This window comes from Micromys minutus (assembly GCF_963924665.1).
Source record: "Micromys minutus genome assembly, chromosome: 1".
NCBI classification, from domain to species: domain Eukaryota; kingdom Metazoa; phylum Chordata; class Mammalia; order Rodentia; family Muridae; genus Micromys; species Micromys minutus.
Window position 1 is genome coordinate 166,196,863 of NC_137969.1, and position 27,704 is coordinate 166,224,566.

At 40.6% G+C, this 27,704-nt stretch overlaps 1 protein-coding gene across 5 annotated transcripts in view; it reads left to right on the top strand.

Annotated features, from left to right (window-relative positions):
- Positions 1-27,704, top strand: part of NBAS (NBAS subunit of NRZ tethering complex) — a gene marked incomplete at its 5' end in the record, with an annotated part of 273,478 nt that overhangs the window by 168,319 nt on the left and 77,455 nt on the right. For all 5 annotated transcript variants that reach the window (XM_080914068.1, XM_080914069.1, XM_080914070.1 and 2 more), the window contains 4 exons: positions 3,469-3,698; positions 10,189-10,299; positions 18,548-18,798; positions 20,006-20,340. In XM_080914068.1, coding sequence (XP_080770194.1) covers positions 3,469-3,698; positions 10,189-10,299; positions 18,548-18,798; positions 20,006-20,340 — 927 coding nt within the window. The remainder of the gene's footprint in view (positions 1-3,468; positions 3,699-10,188; positions 10,300-18,547; positions 18,799-20,005; positions 20,341-27,704) is intronic.

Below are 27,704 nucleotides of genomic sequence, written 5' to 3' on the forward strand. Positions count from 1 at the left end.
AAAGACTTGTGGAAGAAAGACTAAACATGATCAAAGTTGTTATACTAAATTCTTACAGAACTAATAAAAATTTTAAAATACTTCATTTGTGCTTTCCAATAAACTGGGAAGGTTGTTGATCAACAGTCTTTCATAGTGGAGAAACAGAGCATGAATTTCAAATTGCCCCTCTGCAAAGTGGAAAACTAAAATATAAACGGGGACTACTGACTTAAGGCTCAGAAGAGTTTATTATGCACCTTATTTTTGTAGAAGATTCTGTTGTGTTCTGGAAAAGATGGATTTACGAATGTTCATGGTCTCTTTCCTCTAGAAGCTATGATATAGTGAGTGAAGGGAAGCATAAATTATATATGTCAGGAGCAATTACAGTAAGAGTTTTGAAAATCTTTCAGCAAAATCTACATCCCATTTTTGTTTGATTGTCTCTTTCAGCAAAGTTTACATTTTGTTTTTGTTTGTTTGTCTGATTGATTTGTTTTTTCTTTTGTTTTATATTTGTTGTTCCTTGCTCTTTCTCTTCATTCCATACTCAGTTTGCATATTTTCTCTGAGGTCTCTCACAGGCATGAAAGCTGTTTTATCATTGCTTCCAGTTTACAGGCAGGATAGTGAAGTTTTGAGTGAACCAGGTGACACATGACTACAGCATGTCTGCTTACATCACCGTGACATGTGATTGTACTGATTGAAGAAAGCAGATCAATTGGTTCTTTTGCCTTATGTAAATATGAAGATTATATGTGTATTGAGAACTTCCTACAGTATACAAATTAGAGCCTATATACATAGTGTAATACCCATGTTTGTTACCTCTGTGTGCTATCGATTTGGTCCTTAGATCACCACATTGCCTTTGGATCATATCATAAAATACATTAGTGCAAAGAGAATGTAATTGTGGTGCTATATGATATTGAGGCTTAGTATGCCATTCTTTCTGCTGAGAATGAATCATGTGGGAAGGTTCAGAAAGAGTATGTGGCCCACACTGATAGGTGTCTCTAACTAACTGCACAGGGAGCTATTTGCATGGCAGAAGGTTCAGAATTATATATAAAACCTCGTACATGTAAAAAGAAAATAAAATACTACCCATAAGCTGAAGCATATTTCCCTTTTTGTCTATTTCTGTCACCAGGTACATCATATACATAGTATGTCTATATGTGTGTATATTATGTGTGTGTATATGTGTGTTTGCGTATGCTTGTATGTGTGTGTATGGATAGATAGATTGATCAATCGATAGATAAGTAGGTAGGTAGGTAGATAGATAGGTAGGTAGATAGGTGTTACTTTTCTTGTTGCTGTGACAAAAGACCTACGAGGAGTAATCTGATCAAGGGAAGGTATATGCTGGCTCACAGTTTGAAGGTACTGTCCCATGACTGGGAAATGGATGTTGACAACTAGTCACTTTCAGCCACAGTCAAGAAATGAGAGAAGAATGCTGGGAGTAAGCTCATTTTCTTCATATATTCAGTGTATAACTCCTACTCCATGGGCTGGTGCAGCTCACATTCAGGGTAGCTCTTCATGCCCTAATTAACTCGTTACAGACTTTCTCATAGACTTTCCTAGAGGTGTTTCAGGACTCCATAAAGTTGACAGTATAACCACCCCACAGCTAATTCCCACACAACTCCATAATTGCAGTGAGAGTTGATTTATTCATTCTATCTTTTTTTATAGTTCTAGCCCCTAGAATATACTTATTTAACCTTTGCTGAAGTATATCTTCATATTCCTTGGGGCCTGTCTGGTGCTAATATCTGAAGTTAGGCTGGATATTAATTCTTTTCAGAAGACTTCTCTGACAAGTTCTGTCTCCCTGTAGGGTCCCAAGATCATCGTGCCTGGCCATCTTACCTCTGATTGCTCTGCTGCCTGTCTTACTGAATCCCTAGAGTAAACAGACACATTCTTGTAGTACATTGCTTAGCATACACGTGTACAAATTCTCCTTCCACCCCCACCGCTTTTTGGCAAAAGAACATAGGAACAAAGATTTTATATTCTATGTAAGCTTTAATTGTGAAGGCAGCTGATTTTAAACATTGGAGATATTTCAGATTATTTCTTAAGCAATTTAAGTGAGGAAGAGATTTATCTGACCATGAAGTAACTAACCAAAGAACATTCAGGGAAATAATCACTAGCATTGAATGCTTTCAATTGATAAACTAAGACTAGATTGGCTGTGGTGATAAACATTAAGGATTAGCACAGAAATATTATATTTTTTTTGAAAAATGTACCTTGAATGAATTTAAAATGGCCTTGTGGCTTTCTGTGGTAGAGTTTAGTGTTGTGTTTTTTTTTGCGATTATGAAGAATCTTTTAGGTTGACTTTTACTTAAGTCTATCTGTTGGAATTCAGCATTTCTCTAATTGGCTTTTATCTATGCCTCCCGATTGTTTCATAACTGGATGAAGAGAGAGACTGGCAGGCCAGGTTTGGTTGAATATACTCAACATTGACAAATCTTCTGTATGGCTCAGAATAATGGGTTTTTATCTTACAATTGCTGACAGCCTATCATCATTAGGAATGGAGTTCTGGGAACCAAATATGGACTGATGGTTTTTCCTTTCTAACTTACTTATTTTAAAATATGTAGTATGCCTTTGAGAAATCAGGATGGGGTGAGTTAATGTCATTATTGCTTATATGATTTGAAATTCCCAATTCATGGCTGAGCCTCTGTTTTGTCTTATGATTCTCAGACCAACTTATATATACTTACAATAAATATAACCACTTAATCACTCATTCCCAGACCCAGTCATCTGTTGAATTCTCTGTTTCAGTAATTTTATTGCTTTTTAAGAAGCTACCAAGAAACATTGACCCTATGTCCTTTTGAGCCCCTAGTCAAGCAGAGCTTTTTTTTAAAACTGACCTTTGCATGCTTTCTTATAAATCTAGTAGTGTCTTTGTCTTTGCTAGCTAGAGTCCATTTCTATTCTTAGTTTCCTAATCTATCCCCAAAGAAAACATCCTTTTCCTTCCCTGTCTAACCTTGTATAGTAAAGTTACCAGACTGTACCTTTCTTACGGAGTGCATTGAGGTTGGCCACAAGAATATATCCAGAGGCAAAGAAGATGAGAGTGTTGTCTCTAAGGGAATTATTAAAATGACCAGCAGATTAGGACAAAATGTGATGTTGGTGTGTGACATTTGAAAAGGTGAAAGTATTAATTTTAAGTTGTTTAGAAGTTTTTAAGCTAGAAACCAAATCTAAGCAGGAGTTCAGACGGACTGTTTGTAGGCTCAGTTCTGTGTCCTTTCCTTGAGGTATGCAAAGTGCTACCTCTGATGTGCCTTTTAGGTGGTGATGATTAAATGAACTAAGCAGTGGAAAGTGGCATCCAGATTTCCAGGAACTATGTTCTGCTTTTTTTTAAGTAGTTGTTCATATATGTATACTGTACATATAATATATTTTCTACAATGTTCACAGGTTGATCCCAAGGAACTAATCAACATGGTAACCAGACACGTGGCGCAGCATGGGCATGAAGCCTGGCCTGAGGACCTCTTGTCACTGACCCAGCAGCTACACTACTACAATGAGCGTCTTCTGGATTTCACCCAGGCTCAGCTCCTCCAGGGCCTGCGGAAGGGTGTGGACGTGCAGAGGTTTACCACAGATGACCAGTACAAAAGAGAAACCATCCTGGGCCTTGCCGAGTAAGGGGTCTCACATCTCCCGAGGGTTGGATTCAAATGCAAAAGGATGAATTGAATTCATAGGTTAGCAAGCACAGCTGTTACCACAGGCGTTTCCTCCAGCTTTCCCAGCGTTGTGAGGAGGAGATGGTACATAGATCTGTAGACTTGGACCTGAGAGTCTGTAAATCAAGGTAGTGGCGCTGGGTGGTTGTGGGGTGTTATTGTTGTTTGCTCTTAGCTTCTCGTGTCTCATGGTAACTTAGGTCCTTAAGTATGTCTGCTCTAGACACACAGGCAATGGTGAGAAGGATTGTGCCTGTGATGGAACTTAAATGAGATTTGCTCTTGCTCGTGGCTGAGAATCTTACTTTTCAAAGTATAGAGAGTCACTGTTCTTCAGTGTCTTTACAGCTCCAGGGCCCTCACTCTAGAAGGTGCAGTGTTGAAGGTACAGCTGCCTACATCCTGGATTCTACAGAAACAAGCCGTTTTCTACCCAGGCCTCTCACAGAGCAGGGACAAAGTGCCATCTGCCTTTCTGAGTAAACAGCAGGCCCTGTCTAAAAGTTTTACACCTGAAGCCCATCTGCACGAGTGGCTCTCTGGGAATTAAGGAAGAAATTCCCTTGGGGTTTATTGCTGTGGTGCCGTATTCTAGTAGTTTAGATCAAGTGAGTAGTATTTACTGTGCAGAGGATGGGAGACATGAGGTTACCATTCAGTTAGTAAACAGAAATTGGTTCTATTCCTCCATGCCACTATTGAGTTCTTACCATGCATCACACCCAAAGGGCTATGTGTGGAGGTCTGCAGGCTTCATCCAAAGCCCTTCATCAGAGACAGCTCCGGGATGTAAAGTATTCTTATCTGTGCCTTTTAAGTGAAAAATAAATGCTGCTTGTCAGTGGCCCAAGTTTTATGGCGGGTAAAATCTACAACTTTCACCTTAGTCTGGGTTTGTCACATTTTAAGGATGTCACATCTTTGTCACAATATGATGTGCCTTCTTGTATACTGCTTCTATTCTCAGTGAAGTACTCATGTGCTATGAAGGTTAGAATTGAAGCCTTGAAACTATGGCTGAATTGTGTGACTGGGTTGTTACTCATGTCTCCTAAGAAATTACTTTAAAATACCAAAAATGGTTTTGCTTGTGGTAATGGCATGCTACTATTCAATAGTGTCCTTTAAAACCTTATAAAAATGGCAAAGAATCATTGCCATTCTTTGGAAACTATATTAGTCTGTGTCTCTTTGCTCTCAGAGGTGTCTGGATTCTCTCTGAGGCAAGGCAGGAAATGGGGATGTCAAAGGAAAGATAGTGCAGAAAGCCTGTGCCAGTCTCATTAAAAAGTGGATTTCTGATCTCCCATGCTCATGGATCGGCAAGATTAATATAGTAAACATGGCCATCTTACTGAAAACAATCTACAGATTCAATGCAATCCCCATCAAAATTTTGGGGATTTTTTTTTCATAAAACTCAGTTTTTTATAGTGTTAGAAAGACCAATTCCCAAATAGTTTGGAATAACAAAAATCCCAGGATAGTGAAAACTATAATAATAAGTAATAAAAGAACTCTCAATAATAAAAGAACTTTTAGGGGAATCACCATCCCTGACCTTAGCTATACTATCGAGCCATAGTGATAAAAACTGCATGGTATTGGTACAGAGGTCAGCAAGTAGATTAAAGGAATAGAATTGAAGACCCAGAAATGAACCCACACACCTATGATCACTTGATCTTTGACAGAGAAGCTTAAACCATCCAGTGGAAAATGATAGCATTTTCAACAAATGGAGTTGGTTCAACTGGCAGTCAGCATGTAGAAGAATGCAAATCGATCCATTCTTATTTCTTTGTACAAAGTTCAAGTCCAAGTGGATCAAGGACCTCCACATAAAACTAGATATGCTGAATCTAATAAAAGAGAAAGTGGAGGAAGAACGTCAAATACTTGGGCACAAGGGAAACTTCTTGAACATAACACTAATGGCTTATGCTCTAAGATCAAGAATCAACAAATGGGACCTCATGAAATTGCAAAGCACACTGTCAATAGGATAAAACAGAAATCCACAGATTGGGAAAAGATATTTACCAACTCTACATTCAATAGAGGGCTAATATCCAAAATATACAAAGAACTTAAGAAGTTAGATTCTAGAGAACCAAAAAAAAAAAAAAAAAAAAAAAACAACAACAACAACAAAAAACCCCATTAAAAAGTGGAGTACAGAGCTAAATAGAGAATTCTCAACCAAGGAATCTTGAGCGGCAGAGAAGCATTAAATGTTCAACATCCTTAGTCATTGGGGAAATGCAAATCAAAACTACCCTGAGATTCCACCTTACACCTATCAGAATGACTAAGATGAAAAATGCAGGTGAGAGCAGATGTTGGTGAGGATGTGGAAAAGGAGGAACATTGCTGGTGGAACTGCAAGCTGTTAAAACCACTTTGAAAATCAGTTTGGCGGTTCCTGGGAAAAGTGGAAATAGAGCTACCTGAAGACCCAGCTATACCACTCCTGGGCATATATGCAAAGATGCTCCATTATGTTCATATCAGCCTTGTTTCTAATAGCCAGAATCTGGAAACCACCCAGATGTCTCTCAACAGAAGAATGGATACAGAAAATATGGTACATTTACACAATGGAGTACTACTCAGTGACTAAAAATAATGACTTCATGAAATTCACAGGCCAATGGATAGAACTATAAAACATCATCCTGAGTGAGGCAATTCAGTTATCAAAGAACATACATGGTAAGTACTCACTGATAAGTGAATATTAGCTCAAAAATCCACAGTGCCCATGATACAACCCACAGACCTTCAAGAAGAAGGAAGAACAGGGTGTGGATTCTTCAGTCCTGTTTTGGGGTGGGAACAGGATGATCATGCGAGTTGGAGGGAGAGGGGACCTGCGAGGGAGCAAGGAGGGGAAGAAATGGGGGGGCAGTGTCAGGAACTAGAGGGGATGTGAGAGAGGTGCAGAGGGTCAGGAAATATGTAGCAAGGGGGATAGCCACTGGAGGGTCCCAAACACCAGGGAAACTTGAGGCTCCCAGGACCCAACAGGGATGAGTTTAGCCAAAATGCACAGAGAAGGGGGAGATAGAACATGTAGAGACCACCTGTACTACATTGGCATGGCTCCCAGCCGAGGGATGGGACCACCCATTCACCTCAACATTTTTAACCCAGAATGTTCCTGTCCAAAGGAAGAACAAGGACAACAAATGGAACAGAGACTGAAGGAAGGGTTATATGGGGACTGCCCCACCTGGGGATCCATCATGTCTGCAGACACTAAAGTCATAGTCAAGAGATGCTTGCTGAAGGAAACCTGCTGTGGCAGTTCCTTGGGAGGTCCGGCCAGCAACTGACCAGTGCTGATGTGGACGCTTGGAGCCAACCATCATACTGAGCTCAGGGAACCTGGCGGAGGATCTGGTGGAAGGATGGAGGAGCAGAGAGGGTTGCAACAGCATTGGGAGAACAACATAGGCTGACCTGACCACCCAGGTCTCCCAGAGACTAGACCACCAACCAAGGAGTACACCTGGAGGGGTCCATGGATCCAGATATAGATGGAGCAGAAGATGACCTTACTTGACAGCTGTGGGAAGGGAGGCCTTTGGTCTCAGGAGGTTTCATGTCTCAGCGTAGGGGGGTGTTGGAGAGGTGAAGAGGGAGATGGTGGGTGGGTGGGTGAGTGGGTAGTACGCTCTTTCAGGCAAAGGGGAGAGGGAAGGACAGATGTGTGCCAGGGTTGGGGGAGGGGTAACCAACAAGTGAGATATCATTTGAGATGTAAATAAATGGAATGATTAGTAGTAACAAAAGACATTTTTGTCGTTAACATATATGCACTCAACTCTGGCACTCCCAGTTTTATTAAAATAAATATAAAGGACTTCTAATATAAAATATAAAATAAAAAACACGTGGCTTTCTTTTTACAATTTTTTTAAAAAGGTCAACTTCCAAGTCATTTAAAATCTAATTTTATGCTATCCTAACTCAGTGAGTAACCCAATTTCCTTGCATCTGGAAGAAGAGTCTGAGAAAGTAGGTCTTAAGGAGTTGTTCCAGGCCTCACAGTCAGGAAGGACTTGAGTCTGGGTTTCCTATTCTAGAGATAGTGTATTTTTCCTTTGGGCATTTGTAATCCTCACTGCCATGTTGATGGTTTCTTATGAAAGGGTTGTTATGCAGAATCCAGTGCTGGGAGGTGTGGAGTGCCTTATTTTATGAGTTACATTTTGGTGGAGTTGTTGTCTGAGTATGCAGTTGGCATACTCTGTGATGTGTGTCCTCAAGGACAAATATATACTTTTGATAAATATATAATAGAGTCTTCTATATTCAGTTGTTTAGAAAAATGCACCACAGTCTTTGGATGGCTTGTTTGAAATACCTCACAGTTTCAATGGGGATTTGAGCTTTTCCATGTCTAATTTAATGGATATTCCAATATCTAAGACAATATTGAAAAACAGTTTCTCCTGATTTTTGCCACTCTTATTCCTACTTATGTATGGCTGACCCTCCTTCTTCTTACTTCTTGGATTTCATAAGTCTGTTGCATGTGTCTTGTATTCAGGACTTTGTGAAAACATTCTCAGAGTCAGGCAGTATATCTGTAAAGAGGGTATAAAGTAATTCTTTTCTTTTACTCATCTTTATGAAGTGATAAAGATGCCAGCACAGGGCTGGAGTGATGGCTTAGTGGGTAAGTGCTCTCTAGAGGGACTGCATTGCATTTCCTAGGACACATAGAAAAGGCCAGACATGGTGTCAGTTTCTTACAATCCCGGTGATGGTAAAAGGTAAAAGGAGACAGATCCCTGAAAGCATATGAACAACTATCCTTAGTATGTGGCAAAGATGCAGGTCAGTGAGAGACCTTGACTCAGGAAGGACGGGGTACTGACCTCTGAGGTTCTCCTCAGACAACCACATGTATGCCAGGTATGACTCTGCTCTCATATCCTCACACAAATGTACATACATACACACACACACACACACACACACACACACACACACACACACACAGATGACAATCTATATCCAACATGTACCTCTGCTAAGTTCTGATAACAGAGTGTTCATTGGTGATGTTCTCTAATGGTGCCCAATTTTATCACATATGGTCTTCACTTAGTTAGAAATATACCCACTGACAGTAACATACTGCACGGGTTAACATACTGCACGGGTTAGCATACTGCATCGGTTAACATACTGCACGGGTTAACATATTTTTGCAGCACTTTTTTTTCTTCTGCACTTCTTCTCTCCCTAGAATAACCTTCCCACTTTTAAAGGTTTATAGAAAAACAAGTAAGAATCCCAAAAGAATGCAAAAGAAGGTGGGCACAGATGCCATACAGCTCAAAGGCAAAGGATTTACCAAGAGCCCTGTTCAGAAAGCTTTTGTAAACTGCTGGCTAAAGAAACATAAACGTGGTTGCCTATTCAGCAAGAGATATAACCCTGGCCAACCTCACAGTAACAGATTTTGTTGCTGCTACTGTGGTTGCACCTTCTAGCTAAGGCAAATTCCATTTTCTACTTCTCTGCCTTTGGAAAGAAAGTAGGGTTTCTGTGGTAACCACGTTACTTCTCTGAAGTATTTTTCTGGTATTGTTTATGACCCCTCCCCATACACACCCCATGATGCGATTTCCTGTCTTAAAACTCCCTCCAGACTTTTGCTGGCTACAAAAAAAGCTACAGGTTTTGAGGATTGTGTGCACTTTCTGGTGATCAGCTTGCTCCATTTATCAGAAGTCGGTCAGACTGACCTGCTGACATTTGTGCTTAGTTAAACTTCATTTGTTCTTCATCTGAATCCCAATTCTTTCAATATTTTGGAACTAAAAAAAACCTACCCCTGCTGTATTTAATTACTATTTTATGTCTTATTTCCTATTAGGTTGTATGTTCCAGACACACCTTTCTTATTTTTGTGACTTAAACAGCCCAATACCTGATGATAATTCAGAAAAAAACATTCTTTGTATGGTTTACTTCCATGCTTTTCAAATATCCCCTGGAGGCTCCAGAATGTAAATCAGAATTCTTATTATTTTCTTTCCTCAGCAGTATTGCTATTTGACTGGGTAATTCTTGTAGAAGACCAGCCTATACTTTGTAGGATATTCAGAGTCATTCCTGGCTTCTGACCACAAATCTTACTATTTCTGACAATTAGAATGTTTCTGTACATGGTCAGGTGGCTTGTAGGGTCAGAATTACCCTTAACAGGGAACCATTGGCAGACAAGTTCCTGTAACCTGCCTTGTAGCACTGTGAATGGGAGCTCGGCTGTCAGACCTGCCAGTGTTATCTCAAGAGTTGACCTGGGGAGAACTGTGCTGCCATCCCTGACACAGCTCTGTGTCCAGAAGAGGATTTTCTTTGCTGATCTGGGTCATTTGTTTCTTTTCTTCCTTTTCTCTGTGCTTGGTGACCACTCCTGAAGAACCCTTGAGGAAAATGTCTACAGCATTGCTCTTTCTCTGGCACAGCGGTACAGTATCTCACAGTGGGAAGTCTTCATGACCCATTTGGAGTTCCTGTTCAGTGACAGTGGGTAAGTACAGTTGATATACATATTGATGCCCATGCCTATCTCTTCAGGCTCTAGTTTAGAACAATCTTAAAACCATGGTGTTCCTCTTGGCTATAGCCCAGGCTGTCTTGGCACAGGTTTTCTTTTTCCACTCGCCCATAAGATTTATTTTTCATCAGAGCGCTGAGCTCAACACTTTATAATGCATTCATATGTTTATTGGGAATCTGTTGGTAGTGGTGTTTTAGTACAGGAGAATATGGGTGGGTATCTTGGTACCTTTGAGCTGGTACCAAATATGCAGTAGGCATTTGATGACGGTTGAATAATTGCTTAGGGTAGTGTGAAAATAAAACTTATGTTGTATGTAAGAAAGCCCAGTAAGCAAGGTAGAATTGTTAGCAAAGGCTTTCCCAACAGTGTGCCCTTTGAGCTGTGCTGTGCTTTGGGTATGGATTGAGTAGCTTTCACGTGTGTACTTGCTGAGGTTTAATCCCTTTGGAAGACAATATAGGGTTAATAGTGTAACACTGTTAGGGTGTTTAGATCAGCATGGGGAGCCAATGGGGATTAGCTGGTCACAATAGAGCTTCTCTATTTGGTATGGAGGCTGTAGAAGAGGAGACAAGACAGTGTAGACAGCATTGCTGCTTTTCCTTCACCCTGTTATGCTTTGTGTGGACTTAGAGACTCAACCACGAGGAGCGTCTTAAGCTTCTAGGTCTGTGATATGAGCAAACTTTATATTATGATGGCTTCTCTGAGTGTTTCATTAGGCCAATTCATCATGGACTTTTATAAGCTGAGATCTCAATATTGTTAGGTTCAACCACACTGGAAACGGAAGGGAGCCTTTTTTGTGGCAGATGATTTAGCAACCATAGAGGTCCTTTGACTAGGGTCATGATAAGTCTGAGGCCTGGCAAAGAAGCTGTGAGAATGAAGCCAGAAGTGGGGATTGCATGTGGGTAAGACATAGAAACTAGACCATGCTGTGCTTATGATATGGCATCTTAAATTTTTATTAATCACTGAAATGTTAACATCTATACTTTAATTATCAAATTATACTGTAATGGTGGTATTATAGATGGTAAGTGCTGTCCTAAATGCAGCATTTTTCAGGCTCTAGATAGGGCTATTGACATCTCCTAAGAACCAGAGGCTAGGTAAGCATTTGAGTGAAATAAGGGTGATAAGAAAATGACCAAATTTTGAGGTTGAGGTTGATAAGAACTCTTCAGTTTGTATGTAGAAGAAAGATAGTATGGAATCCAGCACAGTAAGGAGCTGTTACAGGAATAGTGTGGCAGACAGGTGACCCCAGCTTGGAGGAAGATTTTGAAAGTATAGAAGAGGCAAGAATAAGTTTTAGAAACATTTGGAAACAAAATAGCTGTACTTAGCATATTTGTTAGTAAGGGTGATATAGACACAGTAGCAGCAAGGGGAAGGCCTGGGGTCCACTTCTTGCAGGGCAGCAGCCAGAGTGAATTAGGAAACTCTACAAAGGTCTACCAGGATAGAGACTTGTAGCTGCAGAGGACAGGCTGAGCAAAGCACCAAGAGCAAGCCAGTAAGCAGCACTCCTCCATGGCATCTGCATCAGCTCCTGCCTCCAGGTGCCATGCCGCTTGCGTTTTTGCCCTCATTGTGTTTGATAATGAACTGTTTTGTGGATCTGTGAATGAAATAATCCTTTTCCTCCCTTTAGTCATAGTATTTCATGACAGCAATAGGAATTTTAACTAAGACAGACAGTGAGGGCCTTTCATGTATCTTGGTAGAGAATAAGTGTCTAGAAAAAGTACAAGAGGAGGACTAAGGCATGAAAACATGTTCTTGTCACCAGGAAGACAGACTACATGCTTCAGGAAGGGGAGGCAGAGCTAAGGGGTCAGATTTGTTTAAGGGACCAAAAGGTCCTTAGGACCTAGTGTGTTTAATTTTTCTTAATTGTTGAAATGTTCACATCTTTGAGCTTTGATCAGATTGTTCCATGATGGTGGTGTTATGGCTAGTGCATATTGCTCTGATTCAGCAATTATCAGGCACAGTGATATGTTCAAGTAAATATTTTCTGTGATTTGTCTTGTGTTTAAGCATACATCATAGCATTTTTAGTATGTGTCCTCTATTTCATTGATACATAAGGGATGTTGTCTGTGCAAACAGGATGAGTCTTTGGTCTCTGAATATATTACAAATTATCAGGCAATTGAGGAGCATGCAAGGCTCTTTCTGTATATCATTATACCTGAGAGTATGTGATTATGCAGATGCATAGCAATTACAAAGCAGGAAATCGTTACCTCCTGGCATCATTACTTGTGAGTAGTAAGGCACTTAATATTGATTTACCAAGTGCTGTTGGGGACTTTGTTTCTTGCTTAGAAGGCAGCACTCTGCCTGACTCCTTAATCAAACACTCTAACTGGTTACTAGAAATCAGCCTTGTAAATACTGTCAAAATCACCCAACATTTTATTAGGAAAGCCAGGGCTATTGGGAAGTTAATCACTAGAATAACAGAAATGCTGTTTTTTGCTTCAGGGTATTTATTGTCTTAGTATTCTTAGTATCTTCCTAAAGATAGTATCCCTGGTCCACCCATGAAGCTCATTTCTCCACTGGTCCTTTTCCTTCCTCTGGCTGATTTGACCTGCAGCATCACCTTGATAGACAGGTGCAAGTAGAGCATCAATAGGCAGCAGATGTCGTCCCTCAAGTCCAGATGGCTCTACCAATTCAGTCCTGTAATTCTATCTGTGATTTTGAACTAGCTGATCCTCTTCTCTGGAGCTAGTTCTTGACAACCATAAGCAAAGAATAGTACAACATAGGTGATTAAGTGGTAAGGAGCTAAGCTGCTCTGTGTGGTATGTGACCACTCCTAACACATTTCTGTGGCTGACCCTCCTAAGCATCCACATTTCAGTCTCCTTCTTCCTTACATAGCCCTTCTATCTTTTATTCCTTTTAAAAGTTTTGAAGAAAATATTATTTTTGCCTGTTACAAGTACATAGACCCCACCCCACCCCACTCCCACTCCTGTCCCTGGGCAGACATTGGTTCTCTCAGCCACTTAGCTCCGCTGTGGTACCCCTTACAACCTGCAGGGCTGTGAGACATAGATTTATATAGAGTATCTGTCTTATAAAGAGTGTTTTTCAGTGTGCTGGTTTCTGTTGGTTTTTACACTGTGTTTATCAAATTCATCTTATGACCACAGTGCTACACCTGACCAACTACCCTTCAAGTCAGTATGCTGATCAGCTGTTGCCATGGGGGTAATGATGATATAGTACTTGCTGGCTGTTTACTGGACCATGTCTGCTACTGTATCTGTGCTCTGGTATTTCTGGCAGTATTGCTAAACATGCAAGTAGTATGTAGTTGAATAATCTTGTTACAATTGACCTTTCACGGTCAAAAACTTAAAAGACAGGGTTGTCCTTGGGAAGGAGATAAAACTCATCCATGGGCTTCAAGGTTGACACTATGTACATAATAAAATGCCTAATGAGGGAGCCTATGGAGTATCATCACGACCAAAACATGGACTCTCTATTTACTATCAGTTCTTTCACCATCTACCTAGGCAATCTAGAAATTCAGTCACCTTCGCAGTGTCTTCCCTGAGGCGTTCTTGTGCTGGATAACTCAGTGTAACCCCTTCCCAGGCATGGCTGTCACTCCGAGGGCATTTCTGTCATTTCACTGCCAGTGCTGCAGCCACTCATCCACTGCAGCCACTCCCTGGGATTCGTGACTCTTCCTGCTTCGGGGATTAGTCTCTGTGTCACAACTGTGCCCAGCACAGTTCTCTGTCTGATATTTTTAGTTTCCTTCTGGAAGATCTCACTTGGGACTAACTCCTACCTCTTTCCAGTTAGCCTAGTGGCTTCTTTCAGGAAATAGGAACAAGACCATCTGCAGAGAGTAGTTGTCAGAGCCAACGTTCTGCAGGGCTGCCTGTAAGTCATGTCCACCCCTTCCCTTCCCCTCTGTGCTCCCTCTGGCCTCTCAAACCGCCTTCTTGTCTCCTTCATTCTCTTTCCTCCTTTCTCTTCTCCTGTTTGTGCCTTTTCAGTCAGCCAGTGGGATTTTATTATCACTCAGTCTCAGACTGAATAAAGAAAAATGTATTTAGATAAATTTGTTTTCTTGTACAAGTAAAAATCCCTTTAGTACATGCTGTTTTGAATAATTTTCATGTTATCGACAACTTAAAGACATTATAGAACACATTAATCATAGGATTAGTTATGTTAATTTGTTCCTTGAACATTAAGGACAGCCAGTGCCTTCAACTAGTTATCCCTTGAAAGTTAAATGGCAACCTGTGGGACCTGAGCTGCTTCACAGATACACCTCAGTCCCAGAAAAAAAGCACGGAACCCATTCTCAAGGTGAATATTAGTTAGATGAGAAAAGTCTATGAAAGTTTCACAGTATTTTGTTGGCTTCCTCAAGTGAGGTTCTTTAAAATTGTTTTCTAAGTAAAGATTTAATTTCTTGTTCCAAAGAGGATAAGTTTGTTTCAATAATAGCTATTAAAATAGGCTATTGATTACTGGCATCTATGAAGAACTTAACACCTTGTAATTTACTGGAGAGTGGTGCTTGGATCTTTATCCTGTCAGTAAAGGTATTTCAGGCTCTGCCTTGACAAGATAATTAGCTGAATTGTCAGTATAGACTGAGTGGGTGAGGTGAAGTCGTGTGGAGGACTGGATTCAGAACTAAGTAGGACAGAAGCTATGTGAACTGTTATGGAGCCATTGTCCATCTTGTGGACGGCTTTACCCTGAGCACCGTTTACTGGAGTGTTGGGGGTGCGATGTAACAGGAGGAAGAGCTGTCAAAAGTCGCTGCTGTTAGTGAGACAGTAGTTACTGTGGGTGCTGGCTTTCTTGACAGCCTGAAGCTACACAGGCCACCCTAGCTGTCTCTCATCTTGTTGGTTGCACAGCTATAAGTTATCAGCATAGGAACCAACACACTGAGTACCACGTTCTTCCTTCCTGTCCTGTGTACACCCCAAATCTGCACATTGTCAGTGCAGATCATCTGAGTGGGGTCATACAGTTTCCTATTTTCTTTCTGCATCATTCTCAGACCTCACCCTCCTTTTAAAGTTAGTTAATTAGTTTATTAATTTACACCAAATGTTGCTCCCCTCTGGTCCCCTTTTATAGTTTTTTTCCCACCTTCCCTCACTTTTCTCTCTGAGAAGATGCCCCCCTCAGGTATCTCCCTGACCCTGGAGCATCAAGTCTCTACAGGATTAGGCTCATCCTCTCCCCCTGAGGCTAGACAAGGCAGTCCGATTCTACATATATCTTAGGGATCTTGGACCAACCTGTGTGTGCTTCTATGTTGGTGGCTTAGTCTCTGGGAGTCCTAAGCAGTGTGAGTTAGTTGACACTGTTGTTCCTTCTATGGGGTTGCCATCCCTATCAGCTCTTTCAGTTCTTCCCCTGACTCTTCCATATAAGTTCCTGACCTCAGCCCAGTGGTTGGCTGTAAGTGTCTGCATCTGTTTCTGTCAGCTGCTGGTAAAGCCTCTAATAAGCCATGCTGGGCTCCTGTCTGTAAGCACATCAATCATAGCATCAGTAATAGTGTCAGAGACTGGTGCCTGCCCATTGGATAGATCCCAAGTTGGACCATTTACTAGTTGGCCATTCTTTTGGTCTCTGCTTGATTTTTGTTCCTGTATTTCTTTTAGACAGGAGTAATTTTGGGTCAGAAGTTTTGTAGGTGGGTTTGTGTCCCCATCCCTTCACTCAGGGTCCTGCCTGGCTACAGGACATGATCTCTTCAGGTTTTATATCCCTACATGTTGGGCGTTTCGGCTAAGGTCACCTGCACTGAGTCCTGGTAGCCTTCCTCATCTTGGGACTCTCAGAATTCTTAGAGGTCCCTCTAATCCCCAATCCCACCAGCTACATATTTCTATTCATTCTCTTGGCCCTCTGGGCCTCTCTCCTGTCTCTCCCCATAACTAATATGCTTCCTCCCATTTCTCTCCTTCTTCCCTCTCCCATCCAGGTCTCTGATTCCCTTTCTGTCCCATGACTGTTTTGTTCCCCCTTTTAAGTGGGATTGAAGCATCCTCCTTCTTGTTTAACTTCTTTGGGTCTGTATATCATGGGTATTTTGTACTTTATGACTCATACCCACTTATCAGTGAGTACAGACCATGCCTGTCCTTTTGGGTCTGGGTTACTTCACTCAGGATGAGTTTTCTAGTTTTATCCATTTGCCTGCAAAGTTCATGATGTCCTTGTTTTTAATAGTATTCCATTGTGTAAATGAACCACATTTTCTGAACTCATTCTTCAGTTGAGGGACATCTGGCTTGTTTCCAGTTTCTGCCTCGTATGGATAAGGCTGCTGTGAACATCATAAAGCACATGGTATGGTGGAACATCTCTTGGGTATATGCCCAGGAGCAGTATAGCTAGGCCTTCGGGTATAACTATTTCTAACTTTCTGAGAAACTGCCAGATTGATTTCCAGAGTGGGTTGTACTAGTTTGCAATCTCATCAGCAATGAAAGAGTGTTCCTCATTCTCCACATCCTTGCCAGCATGTGCTGTCACTTGAGCCATTCTGACTGGTGGAAGGTAGGATCTGATTCACTTTTGACATTATGAATAAACGTGAAAAGTTTGCCTTCACTTTCCTACATGTCTATTCAGTTTTTCCCCAAGTATTTTTGGGAGTCCTAGACATAGCATTTCTGTTCATATAGTGAGCTGCCTAAAGGACCTCACCAGTGGAGAATGGTATCTTGCCCTGTCTGTGGCCCTGAGGTCACACAAGACCTGAGGCTTCTGTCTAGGAAAAAACAAAAGATCAAAAGATCACATAAGGCTGCCTTCTCTTTCCAGTTAAATAAAATGCAAAGAAGCCAATCAGGCAGACAAAATAGCATGAACTTCTTTCTTTCAGCATATTAGCCTCAAATAACTCCCTTAAAGTTTATATTAGAATTTGAGTTAGTATGAAAAGATACTTAAATTAGTATGAAATTAAATATTAAGATGTAACTTTTATTCAATAAGAAGTTCTATAGATAGTGTTAAAAGCATAATTATTTCCTTCCTGTATTAATCTTACTTGAATCTGGCATAAAGTTGATGTTTACTGAATATTAATTTAATAGTAGCAAATGTAAGATATGCCTGGATGGTGGGGTTTTATTCTTCCCTTTAGATTTTTTTCTTTCTTTTAAATTTGCATTTTTATTTACTTGTGTATTTATATGTCTTCCTACATATGTGTGTGCAGATCACAAATGATCTAGAATAAATGCCTGATGTTTTATGGCCTGTCAGGAAATGGTAGATCATGGGGATCCCAGTGGAGGAGCTAGAGAAAGGACCGAAGGAGCTGAAGGGGTTTGCAGCCCCATAGGAAGAACAGTATCAACCAACCTGACCCCTCAGAACTTCCAGGGACTAAACCATCAATCAAAGAGTACACATGGCGGGGGGGCGGGGTGGTTGTGGGGAACCATGGCTCCAGCCACATATGTGGCAGAGGATGGCATTGTCTGACATCAATAGGAGGAGAAGCCCTTGGTCCTATGAAGGCTCATTTCATCACTATAGGGAAATGAAGGGTGTTGAGGTGGGAGTGGGTGGGTGGGAGGGGGAAATCCTCATAGAAGCAGGGGGAAGGGTGATGGGAGACGGGCGAACCAGGAAAGGGGATAACATTTGAAATGTAAATACATAAACTATCCAATTAAAAAAAAGAAAGAATAAGAAAGAAAGAAAGAAAGAAAGAAAGAAAGAAAGAAAGAAAGAAAGAAAGAAATGGAACTACGGGACTGCCTCTTTCTTAGGCTCGAGGTTGTTCTGCTTCTGGTGACATGTGACAGCCATGTAGTAGGAGGGCATCCTGCTTTTTGTTTGTTTCTCTTTATATACACTGTATAAGTCTTGTGGGTACTTAGAAAAGACTCATTAGAAGTGTCCTCTCTGGGCCAGCATGATAGCTTATTGGGAACAAGCACTCTTCACAACCCTGATGGCCTGAATTATATCCCAGGACACATGCTGAAGGAAAGAACTGACTCCCAAAAGCTGTCCCCTGACCTCCACATGCTCATGGTATCATGCTTATTATATGAGACCCTCCACATCACACAAACACATACATAACAATAAATAAGCCTTTCTGCCAGGGCTTAAAGATAATACTATTTAAAGAACAATATTGTAATGTAGATTGTTTGGTTCTTGATTTCAGTTTGTCCACAGGAGAAATTGAAAAGCGAGCCCAAACCCTTCATCTCTTTGACACTTTGAAGACAGATCCCGAGTCCTTTCATAAACACATGGTCAAGTATATCTACCCCACTATCGAGGGTCTTGATCACGAAAGGCTGCTGTATTACTTCACTCTCCTGGAAAGCTGTGGCTGTGCAGACTTTGAAACAGCTGCTATCAAACCAGAAATCCACATCCGCCTATTGAAGAAATTTAAAGTCGTTGCATCAGGTAGGACACCAATGTTCTCACTGGTGACCTTTCTTCTAAATGAAATCTAGGGATTAGTTTTCTGCACAAGGCCGGCTGTGCTCATATATTGTCACTGACATATAAAGACCACAGCTTTCCGAAGGTGATTTGACTTTAGGCAGTATCTTTCTGCTCCCTTACCTGCAGTGGGAGAATTTAGCATTAGGAAAAGAGAAATCTTCTGAACTTCCCCATTGAATTCAGGTTGCTCTGCTGTAGACAGTCCTTTCGTCATCATTTCTTAAAAATGTGGTGTGATTGGGCCTTATTCTTAGGTGACTTGGCAAACTTCTCCTTCAGTAGAACCCATTTATTTAAAATAGTCATGGGGCTTGTGGGGCTGGAGCAGCAGCTCATCAGTTAAGAACTCTTGCTGAAGTCCTAGATTGGTTCCCAGCACCCTAGTATGGAAGCTCACAATTCCTTGGAACTCTAGTTCCAGGAGATCTAGAAGATATATATATATATATATATATATATATATATATATATATATATATATATATATATATATATATACACACACACACACACATATATATAGATAGATAGATAGATAGATTTAGATTTAAGATCATTTTACATTCGTGTATGATCTTAAATCTAAATCTAAATCTATCTATCTATCTATCTATCTATCTATCTATCTATCTATCTATCTATCTAGTATTTATGGGACTTGTAAAAGAAGAACCTTTTAGGAATGTTTAAAGTGGTGTTCTTGTGCTTATACATAGGAAATTAAATGTGTTAGTAATTCTTAAGTCTCCTTGTGATGCCTCAGACTTTATGTGGCACTTTAGTCTAGGTTCATCATCTTCTTATGGCAATTGTAAGAGTGCCCTTTAGGTCATGAGATGCTCTGATAGCTGCCTTCAAGTAACTGGTAACAAATGGGCAGTTTGTTGACTCCACTGATGGAAGACAGTGTAGGTGGTTCAGGGCATGTGCTGCAGAGGCAAGGAGACAGTGACTTGTGAGGGTACAGAGGACACTGAGAGCTCTGTGAGTCCAATGATGTGGGATCTCACACCTCGAATCCTGCTTTGGCCTAGCCCTCAGTTTCTGGTCTTCTCATGAAAGCCCAAAGCTCTTTTCATCCAGCCTCACAAGGCTTGAGTGGGTGTGAGGTGCCTGTGTGTTCCATTGCAGTCAGCCACTCCTTCTGTTCTCTTCCTCCCAATAGGTCTTGATTATAAGAAGCTGACGGATAAAAGTGAGGACGCCCTGGAAGCGCTGGAGCCTGTGCTGACGAGTCAGAATATCTTATCTATTTCCAAACTTGCTCCCAGAATCCCTGAGAAGGATGGGCAGATGCTTTCCCCCAGCTCTCTGTATACTGTCTGGTTGCAAAAATTGTTCTGGACTGGAGATCCCCACCTCATCAAGCAAGCTCCAGAGTCTTCTGCAGAGTGGCTTCATGCCTATGATGTCTGCCTGAAGTACTTTGATCGACTCAGTCCGGATGACCTCATCACTGTTATGGATGCAATTACATTTTCTCCAAAAGCTGTGTCCAAGGTAACTAAAAAAGTAGTTCAAGTTAAATTGAGAGGACTTTGAACAAAAAATGAAAATTGTGTTGGCATTCCAGAGATTTGATTTGATTTTCTTTCTCCAATTAAAAAAAAAAATTCTTAGTTTTTCTAAAACTTTAGGCTTTCATGAGAAGACTTGGCTTCCTTTTTTGCTGAGCTTAATTGAGAAATTACTTTCTCCTGTTACATACAAAGAAATAATAAAACCCAGAGATACCGAGTCTAACTTATATAACTTATATGTATATTTTAACTTGTTATAGCTCACATTGGTGTGCCTTAGTAAATGTATCATCTTTTATTTTAAACTGTGAGAAGTAAGGAAAACCATTGTCAGTCTTTGATATAATTTTACTCAGAACCCAGCCTGACACCTTCCCTGATGGTGGTTGAGCCCTTCGGATTTTTTACATGAATGTGACACAGGAGAACATGGCAGTAGGATGTCTGTGGGGTTGCGTGCTCTAGTTCCCAGGGATCTGTGTTTAGATATGACCTTTTGACCTCAGTGTAAGACCTGCTCTCCACACTCATCAATAGTATGTGGTAGAGCCCTCTCTCCTCTTTGCGCCCTGACCCAGATAATCCTGCTAGACCAACATTGTATGCTCACTGCTCGGGGCCCAGTGTATTGTGTCTCTTAGAATAGCTCTCAGCCTCTGCCTTTGGAATTACTGTTTTCCTCCTGCCTGCTTCAGTTGCTGCTGTCTTTTTCTTCCTTCAAGACAGCAAGTATATGTAGTGCCTTACCCCAAATCATTTATTATAAGTATTATGCTGCTATGCAGGATAGTTGCAAAGTCTTATAAAATATTCATTTGAAGTTTGACACAGGTGAAGTCTAAATTTTAGTCACTCACTAGACTCTAAGTTGTGGGTAACCAAGAACCTTTTTATTTTTGGTTAGTATAATTCAGCTAATTTGAATGATAACTTGATTTTTAAGTTTACACCCACTGTTTTAAAATAGAGGTAATCGTTGTTTTAAGAAAGGAAATAAGGATGATTTTAAAGAAAGCTAGCAAGATGTTTTTAAGAGCAGCCTATGTTTGGGCTCATATGAATCTGCTGTGTCACTTTTCGGCTGTGAGAATCCATTAGACATTGCCTCTTCCAGAGGAGGCAATGGATGAAGAACCTTTGAGGAAGAGATTATTGTTACCAGAAGCAAAGTAGAACTGGTAATGAGGAGCCACAGTTTGAGCTGAGGGAGGCCACATGTGTCCCTTTCCTGGCCACCATACTTTATCACTCCACTGTAGGAATTTTTAGGGACACGTCAGTGCACTGGGGCCAGAGTGCCTACCGAGAGCAGCCCTAAACAGCCTGTGATGGGCCCTGGCCACAGCAGGGCTGAGTTCAGGTTCAAACGAGGTAGGTGGTGACTGACTGAGGGACCCAATCCACCCAGGAGTCTTAAAGAGAAAGAATCGTGAGTTGGAACTGAGCCATGCTGAAGGAGTAGGCAAAGACTAAGCAAGAAGAAACTTTCAATGCAGTTTCCTGGCCCATCCTCAGCTGCAGGCTGTTTTGAATCGTTTCTGCTCATCCACTGTGGTGTGCGCATAGTGGGAGCATGCTTGTGCAGGTCGGACCAGGCAGGCAGTGCTGGACTGTCTTCAGCTGTGATCTGTTCATGTGGAAACTTGAGCAGCATCGAGACCTCACTTGGAGTTTTAGGTTCTGTGAGTTCTTAACCTTCAGGATTTCAAATTATACTGTACTGTTTGCTCATCATCTAAACCAATGTTCGTCCTAAGCCTTCAAGGCTTTTCTGAACCATTTGAGAGGGGCAGCAGGGGGTGGGGTGGGAGTGGTGCTTTATGACTGTGGTGTAGACCAGGCTCAGCATTTCTTTTTTATAGAATGTTCTCCAGAATGAGTTTTCTCATGCACCAGGAGAATTATAAAAGTAAAATAGTTACCTTTAAGACTCTATTTTAAAACTTGAAATTACTCCCTCATTTTATTGTTTAGCCTTTCATTTTCTATTCAGATGAAAGCAGAAAAGTATTACATTTAGGTAAAAATGCATATTTGAAACCATTCAGTACTTGGAAAGGGGAGGGGATGGATTATGAGACACAAGTCCCACATGTTCGAGGACACATTTGGAAGAGGGCACACAACTGGATTTGCTCAAATTTTCAAAACACCAGATGTTCCCACAGCTTGTACATGATGCTGAAAATGTAAAGTGAGTGTGTTATTCATACACAATGTGCAGTTTTCAGGAGTGTGCCCACATTTAATTCAGAACCACATTTTTAGAAAGAATGCGTAAGCTTTTTCTAGAGTGCCTAGCAAAACAGTAAGCAATTGTCCAGATACTAAAATTCAGACAGGAATTTCCTGAGGTCTGCATCATGTGCTGAATCTACAGTGAACATGCCAGTGATGCTTGTCTGTACTTGTACTGACAGTTGTTTAATTAACATTTACGTTTGCAGAATTCTTAGACATTCTGGGGAAAATGTTTGTCATATTGAGCAGCAAATCTTTGCTGACATTGGAGGTGATGGTTATGAGGAAGGGAAAAATGATAGCAATGTGCATCTGCTGCATCCTACATTGCTGAGGTAGCAGTAGGCAGGGTAGAGTGGTCCCTACCTGGTTAGTTTTCTCAACTATAAAGACAGCAGGTAAGAGCGGGCAACACTGCTCTGGGGGAAATGTGAACAGACATCAACAGCAATTGAGGGTATCTCCAAAGCCTCACTTGGTAATCCAATGAGTTTATTGGGGTTCCTTACAGAACTATAGGTGAGTGGGCAGTTAAGAGAGTAGGGGAGAAGGGTCATTTACAGTAGTATGAGTGAGAGAGTCACTTACAAGAACACAGATGACTCATATGTTGCCTCATCAACATAAACAGTCTGGATTGTGGAGCTCAGGGTCCCAGACTGGGCAGGCTGTGGAGGGCTCTTTCAGGCTTCTGCATTTAGACTGTTGCTCTGACTGTGGTACATACAGAAAAGCCCCCTCACACGGATGCGAGTGAGGGAAGAGGATGTTGCAGTAGCAGCTACTTATTTTGAGACTACATTTCAGCCTAAATATTAATGCCCTAAATAATAGCTTCAGTGAGGACATTAAAAACATCTAATTTTATTAAGCATTTAGAAATATTGGTACATTGGATATACGGATGATTCCAATGTTGAGACATTGCGTTGTTTCCTGTCAGAAAGTTACATGGAGTAGTATGAGCACCAGCCTTTCATCAAAGAAATCTTGATTATTTTTTTTTCCCAAATGCTGTCAGGCTAAGAGTGGTAGATGCAGGTTTCCTTTAAAAAACTAAAATTTATAATTGAAAACAAATATTATGTGCATTTCCTTGAAGTGGCATGCTTTTTTAGTTTAAAGAAAGTATAGACCAGATGCTCGCGGGTCTATATAGATCTGTAGTTTGTCAGTTGCTCTTTCAAGTAAGAGTTTTACCAACAAAGTTCAAGCTCTCTCTGCTTACAGTTCACATGGTTGCACAAGTTCACTACCCCAATCACACCATGCCCACAGTGAAGTGCGCATAGCTCACTTCCTTACACGGAATATTGACATCACACAGCAATTGCCATCCAACAAAGTTAATTGTTTCTTTTCTGTCATCTAGAACATTCTTTCTTGGACTGTCAGAGTAGATGTGGGACTGGGTGTAGTTCACTTTGTGGTAAGTCCTCACAGCTTCACCCATGACTGCATTTTCCATTCAGAGTCCAAATGTCAAGGCATTGGAAATGAGTGAACAATACCTTTCTGTCATTATAAAAATGACATTTATTTTTATAGCCCTGTGAAATAAGTTTAGGGTTCTCTATAGTTTACAAAGCACACTATGAAATAACCTTGGGACTGCTGGTAGTTTATGAACTTTACTGAAAGTCATCATTTTTAACAAGCGTTAACTGTCATAGCTTTGTTTTGATGTTTACATGAAACACAGTCTCAAAACTTTAAGGTTATTGTTTTTATGCATGTGTTTAGTCACATGTTTTTACGTGTACCACATGAGTGCGAAAGCATAAACGCATGGCCATAGTTGAGTCAAAATTTCAGCATTGTTATTGGTAAAACTGGAGACGAGACTGTGGCTTCTCCTGTCCACCCTCTTTATCCTGAATCAGCTCTTGACCCAACACTGCCAGACACAGAGACTGGCTTGCTGCTCTCTTATGCTGGTGGGAGGGGAAGGCATGGGGAAGGCATACTTCCTTCCTATTCTCAGACACCAGAGAGTCAAGTTCTAATTAGGGTTTTGAGTAGACCTATCATGGTGGATCTATCATGTGGTACATGTGTAGTTTCAAGTATAACATAACTGAAGTTGTCTTCTGTATTATCATCCCAACATGTGACCCATGTAAGATATTAATATGAATTTGCATTCTCTTTTTAACTAAATTTGTAAAGATATGGTATGTACTTACACTATCAGTTCACTCAGACAAGTTACTTTCAAATGGCCAGTAACCACATGAGCATGTTAGACGCATGTTAGATATGCTCTGAAGCCCAAGTGTGGCTCTGCGCCATATACAGCTGCCAACGACAGGCACAATTAATGGTCGAATACTTTCTTGCAACAGCCAGGTAATCTTATAGCAGAAAGGGCAGGACTAGGTGTGAGCATCCAAATCTTTCCCCCTTGTTGTGCCCTGGCTGTCCCTCCTCTCTTGAAAAGGAGGAGAGGAAAGACTGAAGCAGCATCTGCTTCTTTGGACCCAAAGAAAAAACTGAAGAAAGAGGAAGCTGCTTCTTACAGACACATCCAGAGCAATGCCATGCTGACATAGAGCTCATCTGTTCTATGTGACATATGACGAGTAACTGCAGCTTATGGCCACTTACCATGTATCAGGCACAGTGTCACTAGTAAATGCCAGAACAGTCTTCTTCAAGGTCAGAAGAAAGTGAATAGCGTAGACAGAGTTCCAATTCTCATCTCGTCCACTGTTAGATGTCTGCAGTGGACGACCAGCTTTTCCATGGACAGGACCCTACAGTTTTAGAGGCAGTGTATTCATTCATTGGATATGTCATTACTCACTTTATATGGAGTTCACATTTACATGTTGAGTTTGTTTTTCTATGTCATAGAAAAATTGCCACCACCTCACTGTGTCAACTCTTTACTGGACTAGAAAATCATCTCAAGAGTCCCTGTGTTCATTTCTTTATTTTTGAGATAACCAGCATCATGTGTTTTCTAATGTGATCACTTTCATTGTGATTTGTGTTCCTTCCTGAAGAGGTATTTATTACTTAACATTTCACAAATCTATTTGTCTATTCAGGTATAGGTTTGCTGTAAAGCTGGATTTTTGCTGTGCAAAAATCAGGGAGTAAGCATTGCTTACTGGGGGCTGTAGAGGAAATCCATCTTGGTCTTTTCTATTATCTATGGCTTCTTTTATTCCTGCCACAAAGTTGTTCATTTCCATCTTCAGAGACAGGAAAGACTGTCTCTCTGGACCTTCTGTTACATGTTTTTTTTCTGGTCAAAGTCAAGAGAGTCAAAGCCAAGAGAAGATCCATTTTGAATCCTCCAGTGCTTACACAGACCCAGGATGGTCTCTGCTCATGGGACCCACATGTTCCAAGCCTTGTCTTCAATGATTAAGTATAGGGATGTTTGGGGGAGCCATAATTATCTCTCCCCATATCTCTACATGAAATAAGGTTTTTATAAAATTTATAGGTGTAGAACAGCCTTGTAAAAGTGTTAAAGTTTCGACCAAAATGGTAAACCTTTTAAACAGTTGTGCAGTTGAAATGTGCCTTCATATCTAATACAACCCTTGTGTTCTTAACAAATAAACTGTAGTTTGAGATTCATTTAATTTTAAGCCAGATAAGCTGCAATAGTAGACATTACATTGAAATCGTCTGATATTCATAATTTTTAAAATAGAAACACAATTGTCTTAAAGTCATTAGGTCCTGAAGCTGGCAATAGTGCCTAGAAGATTGATGCTTGAAGGCTGTCCTTACGTATTAACTCTGAACCCAGCTGTGGAGTGTGGGATGCATCTTTTATTAAACTTTAAAGAATGATCTTTACCCATTGATCTCTAGTTTTGTTGGATTCCCTGACTTCTGAATGAAAGCATTATTCAAGATACTTCCAGGAAATTTGGTTGGAGGACCTCTTCATTGTCATTCCTCTTGATACTGTGAGCAAATGCTCTTTGTCCTCCTTGCCTTCCAGCAGTTCCTGGATTGTTGAGTTCTCTTTGTGCTTGAGTAACAAAGTATGTATAAATGGAATGGTTGTTCTGGGTCTCGTCAGATAAGAAAAGAGGAAAACTTTGATTAAATGCTTCTGATGTGGCAGTATGCTTCTGTTGATTGTACTTCCCCAGACTATTTTAGAATTTTTAAGTATGCTGGCTATACCAACCTAATCTGACCTTCATCTAGTTCCTGTATTACAGTCATAAACATTGTTGTTTCGTCCTTATTGACCGTTTATGCTTTTGTGGAACAATTTTTCTTATTCAAGATGAGAATTTAGTTCAATAAGCATATTCTATCTGGACAGAAATACAGACATCCATCAGCTTAGGAGATACACATAGAAAAACAAATCTAAACAGAAATTATTTCCACGTATAAATGTCAACACCATAGAAATAGATAGGAGCAAGAACTCTCGAAGACTAAATAATAGTACTACGTAAGAGAACTGAGTATTTTCTGATATGCAAGGTCTGACATGAGACAAGAGAACTAACTTTGTGTGTGTGTGTGTGTGTGTGTGTGTGTGTGTGTGTGTGTGTGTATGTGTGTGTGTGTGTGTGTGTGTTTTACATGCCATGGTGCAGATGTGTGGCCATATGACAACTTAGTTGGCTATTTTTCATTCTCTGGGTTTCAGGATCAAACGTAGCAATCAGACTTGGTAGCTAGTACCCTTACTTATTTAGCTATATTTCTAGTTCAGAATTAAACTTAATTGAATGAAAACAGCCTGGAGGAAGAAGAAATACCTGCTAAGACCCTTTAGAGTGGGATCACCCTCCTAGAAATGGTTTTGTGTGTTATTTTCTACACTTCAGAAGTTGGTTTTATCTGGCTTATCCTGTTTTTCATATGCTGAGAGTAAAATCATCATTATAATTACTGTAATCTCTAGGTTCCTAGAGATGTCAGTCTGGTTTTCCATTTGTCTTTGCCTTTTTTTCATGTGTGTGTTACTGCTCAGTTTGTTTATTCATTGATTTAGCAACACTTTGTGTTAAGTCCCAGGCTTTGTGTGTGAGAGGCCCAGAGACCTCCGAGCTCTGTCCCTAGCTCCCAGTAGTGGATTGTTGAATGAAAACTTCTGTTCATTGTTTACTAGAA